Genomic DNA, 19693 nt, shown 5'->3' on the forward strand with positions numbered 1-19693 from the left:
AGGTCATAGTCCTGAGGAAATCGGAGAAATTATCATTGTTGTGTCTGATCAAACTGTATGATGTTTCAATGCATTGACCAGGACATCTAGTAAGATGCTGAATCCGTGTTCTATATTTCGTTCAAAAATTAATCTGTTTATAATAAGTGATTATTTCATACCACTGCCCACATTTTCCTCTCCCTTCTCTTCCATTCCCCATACTCCCACCACAACTCAACGTACACCTCCACCACAACCTAACAAAATGTACATACGTAAGAAGTTCTTTGCATCATTTCAAATACAGCACTTCAAAGGAGATGAGATAAATCCGAATGGGTCTGAGGGCAAGGGGTGATGATGGTGGTGGACGTGCTGTGTCTGTGAACACAGTAATAGGCCCCGTGGAAGGACCTTGCTCAGGAGTGGCCAGATTTGACAATGTAGGAGGTGAGTTTGGGGAGCTTAGACTGGTTAATAGGGAGACTGGTGTGAAGACTCTTATAATGCCCACATAAAGAATAGTGAGGACTGCCTGGTAGAAGGGATGATGACATTGGCATGGATTTGAGAACGAGTCAACCATTATTACATGTGGACTCGAGGAAGAGGGGAGAAGTTAACATGTCTCTTAGATTTCTGGTGTGGAGGACCAGGCAGATGATAATGCCTTCAACGAAGGCAGAGGACACTTCTGACTTATTAAACTAAAAAGTATTTTCAGCTTTCAGATTTAGGCATGAAGATTAATCTTAGATAGAACTGTCCAATATAAATATAATACAGGTCATACTTGTGAGGCACGTATATAATTTTAAGTTTTATAGAAGCCACCTTAAGTAAAATTAAACAGGTGAAATTATTTTTAATCATTTATTTAACCCAATGTATTAAAAATATTGTATTACTAATTTAAACTTTTAACCAGTATAAACATTGTTAATGATACTTTTACACTTTATTTTCATATGAAATCTTCAAAATCCGATGTGTGCTTTATACTTAGAGCACTTCTCAAACACCTCGTCACACATCAGATGGTCAGTGGTCACACGTGGCTACCACACTGGGCAGTGCAGCTGTAAAGCATCCCAGTATGATTCGATGAAAGCATTCTTTTTCATGAAGAACAATATAGTTCTTGGAAATTGACTAATTAACTAGTCAAGATAAGTACAGTATAGCTCAGAAAGAAGCCATTTAGCTTAACAAGAGAACAGATTATCAGATGTGGCATCTACTTTGAGTTCTAATACTAAAAGTTGTGTGATCTTAGGTAAGTCAGTTTTTCTGCACCAGAGTCGATCTAAGATCAGGTACCTTCTGCACAGTTTACTTCAGTATCTAAGTCAGGGCATTGGCTGCTTCGTGCTGCAGCTGTGATTCCCATAATAGTGGTGGTAATGAAAACGGCAGACCTTCACCTGTGTGCCAGGCTCTGCGTCAGAAGACTTCACACATGTCAGTTCCTCTAATCACCACACAACCCTATGAAGTAGATTGTACTCTCATGTTTATTCCATAGATAGGGAAACTAAAGATCAGAGAGGTTATCTAAAGAGATAGTAGAGTTGGCAGTTTGCAAATTTGGGTTTGAAATGCATGTATTCTGGCTCTCAGGCCCTGCCTTTAAGCATTGCACATACCATTTTCTTAAAAAGCAGTACATACATACAAAGGCTGTTATTTTATTTCAAACTTAAATCCTTTTCCAACTCATAAAAAATAGTTTCAGAGCCCACACTAATATGTTTCAGGTCAGCTTGAATAGCACAAATAATGTGCTATGTCCATATTTATCCTTAAAGGCCAGTTTTAATTGTAAAGAAAATAGAAAGGTAATTATTACCTTCTCTTTCCTTGTAGTAGACCTTAAAGCAAGCTCCTTTTGACACCATAAAAAACAATAAAGGGCCAGTAGGTAGAAATACAAAATTGGACATTTCTCAATAGAGATAACTGTCCTAAGAGTAAAAACAGAACTAACAAAACAATAAAAATTGGACCAATCGTTCACTTTTCCTAGATGAAAGTGAGACACAAGTAGTGATATACTGATAAATATCTGATGACTGTCTCTCTGGAAAAGAATGTATAAGTTCTATATGTAAATTTTATATGTGATTTATAAATGATAATAAATATAACTGTGCCCTTGACTGATATTTGCATTTATGTTAACCTGAAAGACAGCAGTGAGGCAAGACAGAGTGGAGCATCTCTTTTGTAGATGATGTGAGTCACTTTGCTGAATCTGATGGAAGAATATTTCCTCATATTATTTGTGTTATTTGCAGTGTAATGGCTATGGATACTAAGCATAGTTTTAGGATTAAACTATATCATGAAGACTTTTTCCTTCATCTTTAAAATTTTAGGCAATCAACAAAATAATCAAGCCCTCTTTGATAGTAGTTTGCTGATTCCCTTGGTATAAATACCCCCCATCAAGGCCACTTTCAAGCAGCAGACATAATGTCCTGAAAGGAGAACTGGAAAGAGATTGTCAGTTGCACATCATTATATTATATTTCCACTATACAGGAACATTACATGTTAATAGCCTCAAAGGCGGAAAAAATAGTAAAATATAATAAAATAATTTGAAAGTATTTCCTACCTTTATGATTTATTTAACTGTAAGTTTATATAACTCAATTTTAATAACAGTTCTAACAACTGATTCACGAAATTCCTAAAAATTTAATAATCGTCTTTTATGAACTGGTACAAATCGGCTCCAGCACACCACTGACACGAGAATGGGACTTCATATGCTGACTTAGAAAGGAGCGTGTGGGGGAAATCACTTCCCCCAGCCAAGACACACAGGAGATTCAAAACCTCGAGATTGTACAGCATGGAAAGATGATAGGGAAAAGGAGCTGTAGCAGCATAAATAAGGGTAGCCCATTTAGCATACTCATCAAAAAGTAAAAGTCTCTGCCTCTCTTTACCAGAATCTCGCCTTTAATAACCAGTCAGACTCCGTGTAGAGGGGCATATTTAACTTAGATTTTTTGGCAACATCAAAAGCGTTTGTTGAGAATGACTAAACCCATGCATGCTCTGTAATAAGACCTCTTACAATTTAGAACATGCAAAAGGTACTCTGAAGGAGGCAGAATGTGTGTCTATACAGGTGTCTGTTTCTTCTTTGCTGAGAAATCGCTGGCAGTGCTCTATCTCTCGTGACTGAGTGGCTTTGCTGCTCCCGCCACGCCTTCTGTTGGCTGCCCCAATTGTTGCCACAATTCAAAATCTGTTCTGTCTTGAAGATGTCCACTTCTTGCTTCAAAGTCCTGGGTACAAAGCAAGGCCATTGCTTGTGCCTTTTTGCCCAAACCCTACCCTGAATTGTGAGACTTGACTTGTCTGCCCTAGGAGTGTGTGCAAGGCTGCAGCTCTTTGAGCCTTTTCCGAGGTCCTCCACGTGGGCAGTGTCTCTGTGCCGGAATTTCACTGGGGAATGAGCATTCTTCTGCATTGCATCTGGGTTTTCTCAGTGTCTAACTGTAAGGTGTTTGGGAAGAAAATCCCTTCTTGTCTTTCCTGAAAACAGATCCTCCGTTGCTGGGGCATTTCTGGGCAACACAAGTAAACATACCATATGAACCTTGCCCACCTCCCTAACACATAAAATACAAAGTACCTGGGATTGTGTCACTTCTGATAGCATGTGGGGTTTATGGAGTCAAGAAAATCACCGCTGTGAACCAGACCATCCTTGGTGCTATCATTTTTAAATTTTGTTGGAGTAAGATTGAATAATGGTTTGTGATGGTTTTAATATTTTTTAAAAATCTGATAGACTTTATTTCTGTTCCTTCTTTGCATTTCTTAACTAGTTTATCATATTACTATTTCTTTTCATAAAGCATTTTCCTCAACCTATTGATCACTTACATTGTCCTTTACCAATTGTTTTTCCTCAATTGGCATTGTATTTCTGCAGTTGAGCAGTAGCTCTTCTGTCCCTAGGCTTTGCTGATTGATTCTCACTTTAACCCCCACAGGCCCAATTTATGAACATGAAATGTATTTATTCATAAAATTTCAAGATCAATCATTGGCAGAATTGTAGGGCAGAAAAATCCCGGCTTCGATGCCTCCTTTTATAACATACCTCGAGATTATAAGGTTCTTGAGGCAGAGATTTTATCTCATTCATCTTCATGCAGTAGGTTTTATACTTCAAATACAGTCCCAAGTCAGATGTACAAGAAGTGTACATCCGTCCTTGAAATCAACTGAGCTCTCTACCACTTCAAAGACACTCAGTATCTTCTGATTGAAAGTCTTTTTTAGGAAATTACTAAATTCAGAATTGAAGCTCAGTCAGTTCACATCGCAGCTTCCCATCATGGTTCCTCTCTGTGGTGAAACTATCCTGGTTTTTCATCTCCCGCTTGATCCTGAGATGGTGTCTGGGTGCAGGGGGCTGTGTGCTATCCCCCAGACTATGGCTCATCTACTTCACTCTTTGGTAGAGGAGCGAGGTGGCTGTCCATGTTGCCCCCACTGGTGGTGGAGCCTCATAGTCACTCTCTCCACACTCGCAGTGTGTCATGAGCTCTGACATGTCCCCATGCTCCTTGGCACTCCGACTCAGATCTCACTGGCCTTGGGGGTCCCCTGTGGCTGCATCTACTATTTGACCCCTTAGATAGGTCTGTCAACCCGGAGGTCCTCTGCCACAAGGTCTCTCTTTTATAAGTTGATATGTTTCATTTTCATTTTTATTCAGTTCAAGAAATTTTCTTTTTTCTTTTTCTGGCTCTGTGACATGTGGGCTCAAACACTCATGTTCTGCAGGGGAAGTGTGGAGTCTTAACCACTGGACTGGTGGGGAAGTCCCTGTCACAAGGTCTTTTCATCTCAACTATAGTGAGTCCTCTGAGAGCTTGCCAGTCTGTTCTCGCTGGGGAACATGGGAGATGACTGATCTCTGCCGTGCCCTCTACGATGGTTTCTGGAAGGTGTGGGTGGTCTCGGGTTCTCTCTGGACTGCCTCATCCCACACTTTCAGGTGGCGATGGCAAAGAAGCCTCTCCATCCTCCAGGATTCAAGCCTGTTGCTCATGCTACCTCCACCCCAGGATTTAACTCGGGAAGGGGCCGATCAGGTAGCCCCTCTTGAGTATAATTCTCTTCTTTCTATGCTACCTCTGAAGATGAGATGATGGAGACCACCCTGTGTGGAAGCAGTGCTGCTCTTCTCTTTACATCACTGTCTGCAACTTTATAGTCTCCACATTCAGTCTCCCAAACTTTGGTTTCTGAGGTTAATAGCGAGTTTTTAGGATTTAGGAAACTCAGGTGCCAAGTTCTAGTCATGGAAGCCTGGTTCTCTTGCTTAATCTTATCTGGAATGTCCTTCAAGAGCCAATCTCAAGACACAGTCTGAACTGCAAAACTTTAGCCATTTCTCTCTTCCAGCTGTAACAACCTCTTATCAGTTTCTACACCTGCAAATGTAAAATGCAACACAGAGCTGTTATCTTACTGTGACTTCCGTTAAGAAGTAGGGGAACCCAAGAGTCAAAGGAGAGCAGCGCCGCTGGGCCTCAGAAGCAGAGGACAGGGTGCTGTATAATGTGTATCCCTAGAGTTGTGTGTGTGATGCAGCTCTGTTAGAACAGCTTTGAAGACACGGGCATGTGGCTCAATTAAACACTCATTGTGAAGTCACTCAGTCGTGTCCGACTCTTTGCTACCCCATGGACTGTAGCTTACCAAGTTCCTCTGCCCATGGGATTTTCCAAGCAAGAATACTGGAGCGGGTTGCCATTTCCTTCTCCAGGTGACCTTGCCGACCCAGGGATTGAATCTGGGTCTCCCGCATTGTAGGCAGACGCTTTATCGTCTGAGCCACCAGGGAAGTCCAAAATTAAACCAAGTTAAAATCAAAATGAAAAGTCATATTATGTCCACAGTTATTACATCAGTCCATCTTAGGATTGTTAGATGTCATCAGTTTAAGAAGAGGCATCGCATGCGATTGTTGTTGAAGGTATTTGCAGACTTGGAGAAAGTCTTTTCCTTGCAGTAGAGATGTCCACCACGGGAAGCCTTCCACTGATGGAGAGGGGAGCGCTCCACAAACCCAGCAGTTAGACTGATTGTGAAATGCTGCGTAGGACTGAGCCCAGGACAGGAAGGCATTGTCTTGAGGATCAAATGGCAGACTCAGGATTTTTGGAGTCAGCAGAGGTAGGCTCACATAGATTATCAGGCCCATCTTTTGGCTCATCCAGACAGTCCCATTATGGAAGCGGATTGGGAAGAAAGTGGGCCAGGGGCTTCAGTAAGCACGGAGTAAGTTGCCTCAGTATCTAAAAGGAAATTGATTGGCACCCCACAGTTATTAATATCTGGGGTTCCTCAGGTGTAATTAGGACGGGAGCTTGTGTGGGGACCCCCAGGCACCTTTAGTCCTGTTTATCTTGAGAGTCCAGCCCCTGAAACCTACGCCTCTGTGGGCCATCCACTCGCCTTGAGACCACCTTGCACTTCTGTCTGTTCCTGATTCACCCACGGAGAATCCACACTAAAGCAATTATAACCTCTGGCTAAATAGGAAGAACATTATATTAGGAAATACAGAAAATAAAACATGAATAAATTTCATAGTGTTGTTTTACTATATTTGTATCCTCAGAACCCAGAATGCTATCTGGCATGTATCCTATCAAGAAAGGTATACATTTATAAACTTATGTTTAGTTTATATGTAACAAGATACATTAGGGTGTCTTTTCCATTCAAAACCCAGAGCCAGGTGACTCCACCCAGCAATGACCACAGTCCTCTTCTCCAGGGGGACCTGGAGGAGCAAACCAGCCAAGAAAAGGGCAGTGGCTAGTTTGTCCTTTGTCTGCCGAGAACAGATTCCAATAAGAACGGGGAAGCTGCAGGGAAGAAAAATCATAAAAGAGGCAGAATCTCAGTGCCTGCAGTTACCTGAAGGTAAATTGCCACTCATCAAATTACTTTCAGAATTGTATTTCATTTGGATCAGATTTGTGATTCGTAGAGAACAGAAATTCATCTACTTTAGGAAATACACCCCTTTTCACCATTAACCGTTGAAATGAATTCAGAACAAAGGGTTGCTAGATCTTTGAAGCACTGCAGTTAAGGGTATAATAATTCTTTCTCAAGTATCTCATCATCTTCAGTCTCTTTTCAGTCACTCTGAGAGGATTTTTAAAAATAGCCAAGCTTCAAGTGACCATTTATTTCTACATGTGATGGCAACACGGACGGATACAATCAAGTCATCAGGTCCAAACTGATGTTCCATTCTTCCTCTGTAGCAATGAACAAAACTGTTACTTGTTTTTAGGGAGCCAGACTCTCATGATTCTTGTATGCTGCATGCTAAGTCATTTCAGTCCTGCCTGACTTTTTGTGACCCCATGGATTGTAGCCCACCAGGCCCTTCTGTCCATGGGATTTCCCAGGAAATCCCTGGGAGCGTGTGGCCATGCCCTCCTCCAGGGGATCGTCCCGATCCACGGATAGAACCCATGTCTCTTATGTCTCCTGCACTGGCAGGCTGGTTCTTTACTACCAGTGCCACCCGGGAAGCCCCATGATTCTTAGAACCCAACTTTTATCCCCAGTCCTCAAAGCTGTTTATAAACATGAATTTATTTACTCCCACTCACCAAACACCACTCATGAAGGAATGGATGGAATGATGGAAATGGATGAAGTAGTGGATAATTATAAATACTGCAATCATTACTGCTTACTGAGAGCCCACTCTGAGAAAATGTTGTGTATTTCCTCCTCATGTTGGAGGTGTAGAGGTGGTGCATTCCTGGCACAAGTTCACAGTGTTTGTCTGGGCACTTAAGAGGCAGCATGGTGGTGTTGCTAAGTTCCTAGACCCAGGTTGAATCTTCAGTACAGCTCTTTCTAGGTCTGTGACCTCAGATAAGTTCACCTCCCTGGACTCCCATTTCCCCTCTGCAAAGAGGAGACGATAACCCTGGTGCCGCCACATGGGGTTGCTGTAAGCACTGAGTGAGTCCAGATCCTAGCGCAACACATGGAACCTGCTGAACACCCTTTGAATGCCGGCTGTTGTCATTATCCTGTGGTTGCAAGTAATAAGAGCCCAGCTCACGCTAGCTGAAGCTGCAAAAGAAAAGGCGGCAGCATTTGCTTCAGACGTGCCTTAGAAAAGAGGTTCAAAACCTCCCCCAGGATCTTTGCTTCTCCTTGGCTTGAGGATAGACCAGATCAGATTTGTGGAAGCGAGAGGGCTGTGTGCAGCCTCAGGGCTGTATTATCCTCACAGAGAATGGAAAAATTCTTGTTTCGAAGATCTGGCAGAGGTCCCAGGGGAGTGACCCAGCTTTGATCCTATTCCTGTCCCGCCCCCAGGCCTGTGTCATGTGACACACACTGAGGAACCCACGTGTGCCCCATCCAAACCCAGGGCCTGAGGAGGGCTCCTACGTGAAGACACTTAGAGTGGTTCCCAGGATCAAGAAGAAAGATGAATAAATATTATGTATTCATATTGTCTCATGGCCAGCAGATGCCAGGGCAGAGATCAGCACTGTCCTCTCCGTCCAACACAACTTTTATTACTACAGCTATTACTTAATTCATCCTGACCCTCCTTTTTTCAAAGGCATTCTAACAGGGCTGTATCCCACAACTGTAGGTGCATATGTTACACAGCATTTAAGTCTCTATTTTTGTGGCTATTGAACTGCTCTCATATGGCTTTGGAGTTTTCCTACTTTTCTGAGAAAGGCACAGGAAGGTAGCGACCCTGTAATTTCTTCTTATATTTGCTGTATAGAAAGTGAGGATGGAATGGACAAGGGCGTCTTATTCATTAAGTAGCCGTTTGAGCCTACTTTGTGCCAGATGCTGTACTAAGTCTGCTAGCAGGCTTCTGAGAACCCAACCAGAAATGACCAGTCCAGAATGCCAGTGTCGTGAGTCAAGACTTCCTCTTCAGAGACCATGCCAGGATTCTGGCCTAGTGATGCCAAGGCAGTGGGCTGTCTGTGAGTTTTCTGAACTAGATGATAATAATAACTAGGGACATCACTGAATAACGTTTCAGCTAATAAACATCAATTTCTTGCTCTCTGCCTATGCCTGCTCAGTTTCAAAGGACCGTCTTGCAATCAGTGCATAATAAAAGGAGCGTATGTTTATTGAACATGATGTGTGCAGTGATTCTGCATGATATCCTCTCTAAATCCTGGCCAACAACCCTGTGTGTTGAACATTGTCATCTCATTTTACAGATAAGAAAAATCAGATACCAAAGAGATTAAATAAAGGCTCCTAGTCCTATGGCACTAAATGGAAAAAATAGGGTTTACTGGCATGCCTGCCTTGCTTCAAACCTTGTAATTCAAACCTACAATTCAAATCTTGTAATTAAGGTTACACTTTCAATGATTCTTCTCCAGACCCAAGTGGCTCACTTCAGGTCATGTAAGTCTTAATGAACGATGTAGTCTGAGATCTATTTGAGGATGGACTCATCGATATGAATTTGGACCTTCCTGTTCTCATCACAAAATCACAGGTCCATTTGTTTGTTAACTTCAGGGACTAAGACCCCACCCCCTCATTTCCATGCTTCCTGAAGGTAAGTGTGCAGCCTAAGGCAATCTGATGCAATATTCTGAAACTCCGTATTCTGAGAAGAAGGAAGCCAGGATGGGAGAAAGGTTAAAATCGGTTCATTTTACAAGAAACACCGACTGAGGCAAGTCTGTGTTCTCATTCCTGCCCCAAGTCTTGTTCTTAAGCTTGACCGTCATAATCCTGTGACATTCCCACGACCGTTCTAAAACATTCTTCCTTGTTTCAGAATCAAATATTTTTGTGGTTTGCAACCAGAGAACTCTTGTAATAAATCTTCCCTCCCTGTTGGTAGTCCCACAGGCCACATCTCTCCCCAAGCATCTCACTGTTGTGCTCGTCTGTCACCAGCTCAGTGACAGCCTAGTATCCTTACTCCATCACTTTCCAGATCGGGTGGTCTGTACTGCCCACGGTGCCTGCTAACGAGTTAGGGAAAGTGAAAGTGAAAGTCACTCAGTCGTGTCCGACTCTTTGCAACCCCAGGGATTACACAGTCCATGGAAATCTCCAGGCCAGAATACTAGAGTGGGTAGCCTTTCCCTTCTCCAGGGAGTCTTCCCAACCCAGGGATTGAACCCAGATCTTCTGCACTGCAGGCGGATTCTTTACCAGCTGAGCCATAAGGGAAGCCCATGAGGCAGGTAACTTACCTGTAAGGATGAGCTAGTGGCAGATGGAGTCTTTCCTCAGCATCCCCTCTGAGGCACTTACACAGTTTATTAAACTAAACTTCTCAACAGCTGTTTAAAATGCTTCTTGGACTTAGAACTCTGTTTGGAGCTTAGCATCTGGACAGATATAATCGGCTTCCTTCTTTCCCAGACCACAGTGTATACTCTTCTCTAAAGGAGGCCAAAAAGCACAGGAGATGTAGCCCAGGAGAGTTGAGAGAAGAACACACTATGGAGAAGCCAGGAAGGACCATCTACAAGCACACGTATTAATACATCCTGGTTCTACCCATTAAGAACCTGCCATGGATTTCCCATCTGAACTCCTCATTGGGCATTCAGATCCCCCCAGGGCCTGGCCACTGTATTCAGCTTCATCTCTAGCATTCTCTCCTTTACTCTTTATTCTCCAGCAGAGCTAAACTAAAGCAGGCTTCCCTGATGGCTCAGGTGGTAAAGAATCTGCTTGAAACGAAGGAGACCCAGATTCGATCCCTGGGTCGGGAAGATCCCCTGGAGAAGGGCATGGCAACCCATTTGAGTATTCTCTCCTGGAGAATCCCATGGACAGAGGAGCCTGGTAGGCTACAGTCAACAAGGTCCAAAGAGTTGGACAGGACTGAGCAACTAACACTTTTCCCTGAATGTGCCAACTTGTTTCTTTTCTCTGTGCTTTTTTTTCAGTCTAATCTCTCTCTCTGGAATTGCCCTTCTTCTCATCCCCTGCAACTCCAGTGACCTACTCCTGAGCTGACCAGTTATTTATCTTTTAAGACCCATCTCTAGCATTACCTCCCTCGTCTGGGTTCTGTGAAGACCTACTTCTTCAAGCCCCACTCTACCCCCTGCAGGGACTGTGCTTTCAAATTCTTCATCATTTTTATATTCTTAGTGCTTAGCATTGTAGGTACCAATGAGGTTGTAGGTTCTTACGATGGATGGATGGATGGATAGATAAATAAAGCCTTTGTATAATTGCAAAACATGGTGCTGTGGAAAATATTTCATAGTGCAAATCTTTTTAGACCAAAGCTTCATGTCTTTTTGCTTCTCCCACCCTGCCTGGCTCTATTAGTAGTGATTCATTTCCAATCAATAATGATTCAGTTTATTTGTTGAAGTCACTTAAGCCACTCAGTTAAGTCATTCCCAGCGGCTCAGTTATGTCCATCCCATAAATAACACAAGTCTTGGCCTGGCTGACAGGCTCTCTTAGTGACACAGTCTGCTTCATGTGATCACAAAACTAATCAGAGAATACAGAACAATTGCTGAAGGAAAATAGGTCCTGATGTCTTTTTAAAAATAGATGCTAAGAAAACAATAGGAAATTCAGAGTAATCTAAAAATTGTGTGTCCTCTTGAAAGCATTCAGAAAATAAATCTGTATAATTAGTGCCAATAAGTTTTAAAAAATATTTCAGGGTAAGAAATTTAAGAATTATCAGCTGACTTAGTGACAAAGGATTACTCATTACTTTCAAATACTTCTAAAATACTTGTTTCATTTAAGTATTTCCTCTTTACATAAATGAAATTTTGCATTCAGTTCAGTTCAGTTCAGTTGCTCAGTCGTGTCCAACTCTTTGTGACCCCATGGATTGCAGCACACCAGACTTCCCTGTCCATCACCAACTCTCAGAGCTTGCTCAAACTCATGTCCATTGAGTCGGTGATGCCATCCAACCATCTCATCCCTCTGTCGTCCCCTTCTTCTGCCTTCAATCCTACCCAGCATCAGGGTCTTTTCCAGTGAGTCAGTTCTTCGCATCAGGTGGCCAGAGTATTGGAGTTGCAGCTTTAGCATCAGGCCTTCCAATGAATATTCAGGACTGATTTCCATTATTTTGCATTAATTCCCCCTACTTTTATTCAATTTTTCTAGAGGATTTTGAGGAAGTGGTGAATGTGTGTGTAAGGTGGAGTTTTGACAGAAGTAGCATGTGTCTCTCTCTAGGTAGGTAAGAACTGTGCCTTCGTTTCCGGCAGTCAGCTCTGTTGGCTCTGAAACCTCAGACCCTCTTGCCGGGAGACCAGCAGTCAGCATTGCAGGGACTCCTGTAGCCACAGCTGTCTTCCTGTTCTGGTGCTAAACGACCATCCCAGCAGCAGTTTTGCCAGATAAGCAGCCACAAGAGACACTTTCCTTTTGTCCATGACGAACTCCTGCATAAAGGCCCTGTGTTATTGCCCTTCCTGGTGAGGTCGGCTATGTAGGGCTGCGTACATGCTTCATAATCTACTTCCCTGTCACATACTCGGCACCCAGAGTTCATGAAGATTTTCCAGATAAGCTTAATTAATGTGAATTAAATCTGACTCATCCCTCAGTATAGGTTATGAAATACCTTTGGAATTCTGAAGAGGAGGCTATTTAGTCTTGAAGGTAGAACACAAATGATGCTTCTAGAAAGGCTGAGCTGGGATGGGGTAGGAGAGAGAAGGGACCCCACATCTGCTGAGCATTTGTGACAAGCTCAGTACCAGGCAGGATTGGTGTTTGGCAGATGCTGTTTCATGTATCTGACTGTCTGTTAACTCTTGGAGGAGATTCCCTGCTTTTCAAATTAAGAAATTTAAACAGGGAAAAATTAACACAGAGAGTGAGTAGCAAATCCATAATTCAGATTCGGTCTCAACTCTGACCCTCTTTGGTCGACCAATCTTCCACCTCTGTGTATCTGGAAAGTGCAGACTCTTTGTGCAACTGTAGATCACGTATGTCACTCTAACGCCTCATACATGTGATCCCACTGACAGATTTACAAGGCAGCACAAAACAGTGAATTCTAAGAGCAGTTAGTAAACTATGTATTATATATATGTGCGTGCACACATGCATCCTCAGTCGTGTGCGACTCTACCACCCCATGAACCGTAGTCCACCAGGCTCCTCTGTCCATGAGATTTCCCAGGCAAGAATACTGGAGTGGGTTGTGTAGCAAACAAGCATTTTCCCTCTACTGTGGTCCCTAGTCTAAGTAAACTGGAAATGCTACTCCTGTGCGCTGAATGGCCGCTGTCTACCACAAGGGCAATATATCAACCCAGTTCCCAGATAGAGAATCTTTCCCAGGGTCCCTGGTCGCTCCAAGGGCAAATCAACGGTCACATTCTTGTGCGGTCATCCCCAGCCCAGTGGTTCCAGCAAGTCAAACACGTGACTGCTCGGTCCACAATCCAGACTCTACTAGTTCCACAATCCCGTATCTGTCATTCCGAAATCCAAAAAACCCTCAGGTCTGGAAGCTTTTCCGTAACTCATTTTGAGTGTAAAACCCTGTTGAGACCTGGACTTAGCTGGCGACAGAGCATCTGATCTGACAGGACTTTATTTATCGTGTGTCCTTCTCCCTCGTGGGGGAGTCCTCGCACACGCCAGTAGACGCGCTGCTGCTTCTGCTCACAGGGCACCGCTCAGATCTTGTGGGGCTGCTTATCAGGCAGGATCTGGGGTACTCAGCCCCGGTGGATGAGCAGAGTTTGATAAAGGACTGTCTAACAGTGTGTGGGTGGGTGAAGGACCAGCAGAGATGCATGAGGGCAGGAGGGAGGGATTATGTGATGAAGCAGGCTCTGGTACCGCCCCAGGTGTGAAGGGCCAGACAGAGGCAGAGTTCAGGAATCCAGGGAGAGAGCAGGGGAGGTCACAGTCAAGCGTTCTGGCCGGCAGCTGAACCGCAGAAAAGAGCCTGGGAAATACACTCACCCTGGTTTTCCTCTCTCCCTCGACTCAATGGACATGGGTTTGGGTAGACCCCGACAGTTGGTGATGGATAGGGAGGGCTGGTGTGTTGCGGTTCATGGGGCCACAAAAAGTCAGACACGACTAAGCGACTGAACTGAACTGAACTCAAGATCTGCTGGCGCCTCTCTGATTGCACCCTGTGTGTGTGTGAAGTCGCTCAGTCGTGTCCAACTCTTTGCAACCCCGTGGACTGTAACCAGCCAGGCTCCTCTCTCCATGGGATTCTCCAGGCAAGAATACTGGAGTGGATTGCCATTTCCTTCTCCAGGGGATCTTCCCAACCCAGGGATTGAACCCAGGTCTCCTGCATTGCAGGCAGATGCTTTATCCTCTGAACCACCAGGGAAGCCCTGATCGCAGCCTACCTAAAGCCAAAGGCAAGAGAGCTCATTGAGGCAGACCAGAAAGTGAGCCGCCAGCACCAGGAAGGGTGCGAGGGCGGCGAGTAGATCTAAACAGCCAAAAGGTGAGTATCTTGTACAGCGTATCCTGTAATGGGGCTTCCCTGGTGGCGCAGCAGTAAAGAACCCACCTGCCAATGCAGGGGACGCAGGAGATGAGGGTTCGCTCCCTGTGTCGGGAAGATCCCCTGGAGAAGGATATGACAACCCACCCCAGTCTTCCCACCTGGAGAATCCCATGGACAGAGGAGCCTGGCAAGCTACAGTCCATGGGGTCACAAAGAGTCAGACACGACTGATGACTGTGCATGCGCACACATATCCTATAATATCTAATACATGTGCCCCACCAGCTTTATGAAACCCCAAAACTCAAAAATGCTTATAGAGCCATCATTTATTAAATCAACAGCACACATCCACATTCAAAAAATATTAATACATACAAGTGAAACTTTTTTTTTTCCAGTTTTCAGTGCCTGTTCTCCAGGTGAGAATACTGGAGTGGGTAGCCATTTGCTTCTCCAGGGGATCTTCCTGACCCAAGGATCAAACCCAGGTCCCCTGCATTGCAGGCAGATTCTTGACCATCTGAGCTACGAGGGAAGTCCCATAGAGACTTATGAACCACTTATAATAATCCCTTAGCTACCCTGAAAATTGGAACTGTTGCATTCAAGAGTGCTATCTCATTCACTGATTCATCGATTTCTGTGTTCACTCAGCAGTATTCACTACTGAGTCAGAACTCTGCAAAACATGGGCTCTGGGACGTAGCAACAAAAATGTGACATTAGCATTTCTAACAGCTTACAGCTTAGGAGAAGACGTGATTTGTTGCAGAATAGTAATACCACTCTGGGTTAGCAAGTCTCGTCTCAAACCTACGGGTTAGCAAAGTTTCATCTCAAACCTACGTCGTTGCTGTGGGCTTCCCTCTGAGACGATTTCGTGGCCATGTCTGGACTCAGTGGGGAGCACTCCTCTGCTCTATTGGCTCCGTGTGATGAGGGTCCAGGAACCAGGCATGTGCTTAGCGCACACACAATTCTGGCTGACTGTGCTTTCAGTGCATGGCAAGATGGGGCGGTTCCCACCACAGGAGCAGGAGAAGCGTCCTCAGGAGGGCAGGAGGAGGGGTTCCTTTGAATTTGGAACACCTGAGAAGACTTCTTGGGGGTGGGTGGGTGGTTTTAAGGATTTCCAGACTGGAAAAGGACAGGGAAGAGCAAAGGCAAGGTAAGAACTTGAGAAAGGTTGGTGTAAGTGGGCCGTGAGGACTTGGGAGTGCAAAAGTAGTAGGTGACCAAAACAGAAGAAAGAACCTGTTCTAAGGGACTTGGACTTAATTCTGCAGCAAGTGGGTTACAACTGAGGGTTTTTAGTGGGGGGGAGGGGGGCGGGTCTTGTGTTTAGGGAAAATCTCTCTTCCAGCACTTTGAATGTGGGGGAGGGCTGAAGGGAGGGAGGATCACTGTCACCCAGGAAAGAGATGCTGACGTGAGAACAAGGACAGCAGTGATGACGATAGAAAGAAGGGCTGGCAGATAGTTTGAGAAAGAAATGACAGCTGGGATCACTGTTTAGAGGGAGGGGCCAAAGTGACTCCAGAGTGTCTAAAATACGAATATTTAAGAGAAAGCAGAGGAGGCCCCTGAAATTAGCATCAGGGAGCTCTCTGCCATGTTGGACCTGAGTCATGGCCAAAATATTTCCAAGGAAATACACTGCAGGTATTTAAAATTGTGAGTCTGTTGTTCAGAAACAAGCAAAAAGTGCCAAGGAGAAATCCCATGCCTGGGAAAGTTTCCGCTATTCTAATTGCTTAGGGTAATTCCAAAAATCAAAAAGTTGTAAAAGTCACACATTTTTAAAAAAGTTTAGTGTCAAAAGTTATTTGATGACAAACTTGACCTTGATAAACATAAGACTATTGGTAGACCTTATTTATCCCTCTTAGGGTCATTTATTTGCTGAAGAAATAAAATATTTGAATACAGCGGTGCTGTCTCAAACTGCACTAGACAGGTTTCTAAATAAAATGGGTTTTTGTTGTTGTTGTTTTAGACATTAAGTCATGTTCCACTCTTTGGACCCCATGGACTGTAGCCGGCCAGGTTCCTCTGTCCATGAGATTCTCCAGGCAAGAATACTGGAGTGGGTTGCCATTTCCTCCTCCAGGGAATCTTCTAAACCCAGGAATTGAATCCGTGTTTCCTGCTTTACCTCTAAGCCACACGGGGAAGCCCCACTACCTACCTTACAGGATTGTTCAAAGAGCTAATGTATAGGATCAGTAAATGTTAGTCATTATTATCCCACCTTTTAATCAACCAAACATTTTCTAAAAAGCCATTTTGGATTATCGTTTGTTTTTGTCTTCCCAGTTTCTGAAAGGGCAATGAAAACAAATGTCTCCCTTCTCCGTGAAAGTGAAGGAAGCAACAGAGAGAACCAGCATGTACTTGGTGAGATTACTCTCTGGTTCAGGGATACAGAAACAGACCCTGAGAGATTAAGTCTTAGCAGGACCCAGGTCGCCCCTCAGTAAGGGGTAACCTAGGTTCCCAGGGGAGAGTAAGTGCCAGCAAGTCAAGCGCCTGGACAGGGCGGGCCTTTTTATAGGGTGAGATGTTTTGCTTCTCTTTTTCATCGATTAGAAAGAGTGTTCTTTAAAGATGCATTTCAGACCCCAAATTTCTGAATATGCTACCTTTACCCGCCTCCCTGCCGGGTCCCTGGACCCCTCTGCAATAACCACCTCTGGGAAGAACATGCTCTCTTCGCCTAAGGATCAAGTCTAGTTTTCTGACATTCCAAAGGCAGTATCTGAATTTGATGGGGATGGGGAGGAGGGCAGGGACGCGGGGCCAGGCCGAGTTTGGTGGTTGTGGCACCCAGGGTGAGGGAGGTGCTCGGCCTGTCGCAGGAGGGCAGTTCCTGCCCCAGAGGCAATCAAGTCCACTGTAACCGGACTAAGTAAAGAGCAACGTAATCCGCTTCTTCAATTTTTGATGTGGATGCTTTAAATGAGAGAGTCCCATCTTCTCCCTCTCCTCCCCACGTTGGAGGCGGCCCTTCGGCCGCTCAGCACGGGCTCCCAGGCGCGGTTTTTTCTCGGCTCCAAGCTGCCTAGCAGGAAACGCTCCCGGCCGCGGGATAAGCCTCCCGCTGGAAGGGGTGGGGGCGGGGGCAAGAAAGGGAAAAAGGGAAAGAAACAAAAGCGAGAAACTAAAAACAAAAGCGAGAAACAAAGGCGAGAAACAAAAACTTGACCCGAGCGGCCAGCGCGAGCCTCCGACGACCGCGGCGGGCTTCGGGTTTCCCAGAAGCGGGGATCCCACACCCCAGCCACCCCAACGCCACCCCCGGCCCCCCGCCTCTCCCTCCCCGCCCCAGCCCCCGGGGCTGGTGGGCGTGGACTCGAATCCATGCTAATGAGCCGCGCGGCGGGCGGGGCGGCGATCCCGCGCCCCTGACAGCCCGGCCGCGGGAGGAGCCCCGGCCGCGGGAGCCCGACGGCTGCGCCTCCCCGCCCCGCCGGGGACCGGGCCGGTGCGCTGGCCCATGCTGGTCCCCGCCTTTGTTCTCCGGCCGGAGTGGAGCCATGCGCGGCTGACGATGGAAGTGGAGGACTCGGGCGGCGTGGTGCTCACCGCCTACCACTCGTACGCGCGCCCCCCGCCGCCCAGCCCCGAGCCGCGCTGCGCGCCCCGGGCGACCGCCAGCCTCCCCGGCAGCAGGTACCCACATCGCCCACCGGGCACGAGTCTCCTGGGCTGGGAGGTGGGGGGTGGTGGTTTCACAGGCAGCTGGGTTTTCTGCCAGATCAGAGGACCACCATCGTCCGATTTCAAGTTTTAGTGGACGCGGTGAGTGAGCCTGTGGTTCTTTGTATTGTCCTCTGAAGACGTTGGCCAGGAGAGGTTAGCAGAGTTGTGTTCTGATACAACTTGCTGGTAATAGGCATATGACTGGTTTCTGCCAGATTCATCTATTGAACTATTGGAGAATTAAAAAAAAATGAAGCAGCAGCAGAAAATAGAAAAGAAAGTAAAATGTATTATCTTAAACCTGCAAACACTATCGAGAACTTTTTAGTAACATTTCACATTAGCTAAAACACAGATGGAGAGATTCTCCAAAAAGGAAATCTCCGTAGACCTTTAAAAACGATTTTACTTATAGATTAAAAAAAAAAAAAAACTTTTGAATGTATACATACATTGGTGTCACTGTTGTTTTATTGCTAATGTTGACTGTTTATAAATGCAATTCTAATTTTCCTTTAGGTCAGAAGAGGTCTGAAAGCTTTTCACTATGTGCATTTTAGATTTCATAAATCAGGGATCTAGCTTAATTACGTTATTGGTGTTCATCTATTTGACGCAAGATCAAGGCTGGCAAGACTTCTGTTAAGTAAACGAATGTAAGACCCTTAAAAAGTTATCTTGGATGTTCAGATATATTACACTAGTAAGTGAGATGGTTTGATGTCTCGGACACATATTTAGGGGAAATAGTATTTGTTTAAATGTGACTATCTGCCATGCATCCATTGAGCAATGGTTTTCTTTACCAGTGGGGAGTTTGAGTGGTGTGCTTTTCTGCATGTTTATTTTCAGTAATTTTTTTCTCTTGTTTTTATCTTTAGTTGTGATAAGGATTACTTGTTCCCTAATTTAATGGACTTGCAAGGCTTTTTGCAGATTGTTACTTTATTTCAAGAAGTATCCTCTTGGCTAGCATCCATGAGAAGAACAACCTGCATTGGCATGAGACCTGGGCTGGGCTTGGCTAACAAAGAAAATATCATTTCTTTCAAAAAGAGCAGGTTGAGTGAAATCTAATTTTTATATAAGGACAATGAGAAAATAACATTTTTTCCTTCCAGTTTTAAGAGCCGTGCACAGTATTTTAAAGGCTAATTGAAGGTACAAACATGTGTTTGTCTTTCGGGTATTTTCTTTTCTAAGCATGATGGTCGACTCTAATCACTCAGATTATGAGGAACTAAATAGACATACTGGTGAGAGGTGGGGGCCGGGTTTGCACATTGCTAGCTGGTCCTGGTGTGGCTGCCCCCGTCTGTAGCCCTCTGCAGCTGTCTAAGAGTGGAGCCAGATCATGCCCTTTGGGCTATCCGAAATTACATCCCTTTCCAAAGCAGGCTGGAGAAGTTCCATCTGCTCAGCATGTGGTCTTCTGGGATAATAATACATGAGAGCAGGAGTTGCCTATCCCAGCTGGTGCTTTACCGT

General features: G+C 44.9%; 1 protein-coding gene across 4 annotated transcripts in view; it reads left to right on the forward strand.

Moving 5' to 3' along the window:
* Positions 1-17933: 17933 nt before the first annotated feature.
* Positions 17934-19693, forward strand: part of ARHGAP28 (Rho GTPase activating protein 28) — a 141340-nt gene continuing 139580 nt past the window's right edge. For all 4 annotated transcript variants that reach the window (XM_055559002.1, XM_055559003.1, XM_055559006.1 and 1 more), the window contains exon 1: positions 17934-18175. In XM_055559002.1, coding sequence (XP_055414977.1) covers positions 18000-18175 — 176 coding nt within the window. In that variant the 5' untranslated portion in view covers positions 17934-17999. The remainder of the gene's footprint in view (positions 18176-19693) is intronic.

Source organism: Bubalus kerabau, chromosome 21 (genome assembly GCF_029407905.1).
Source record: "Bubalus kerabau isolate K-KA32 ecotype Philippines breed swamp buffalo chromosome 21, PCC_UOA_SB_1v2, whole genome shotgun sequence".
NCBI lineage: Eukaryota > Metazoa > Chordata > Mammalia > Artiodactyla > Bovidae > Bubalus > Bubalus kerabau.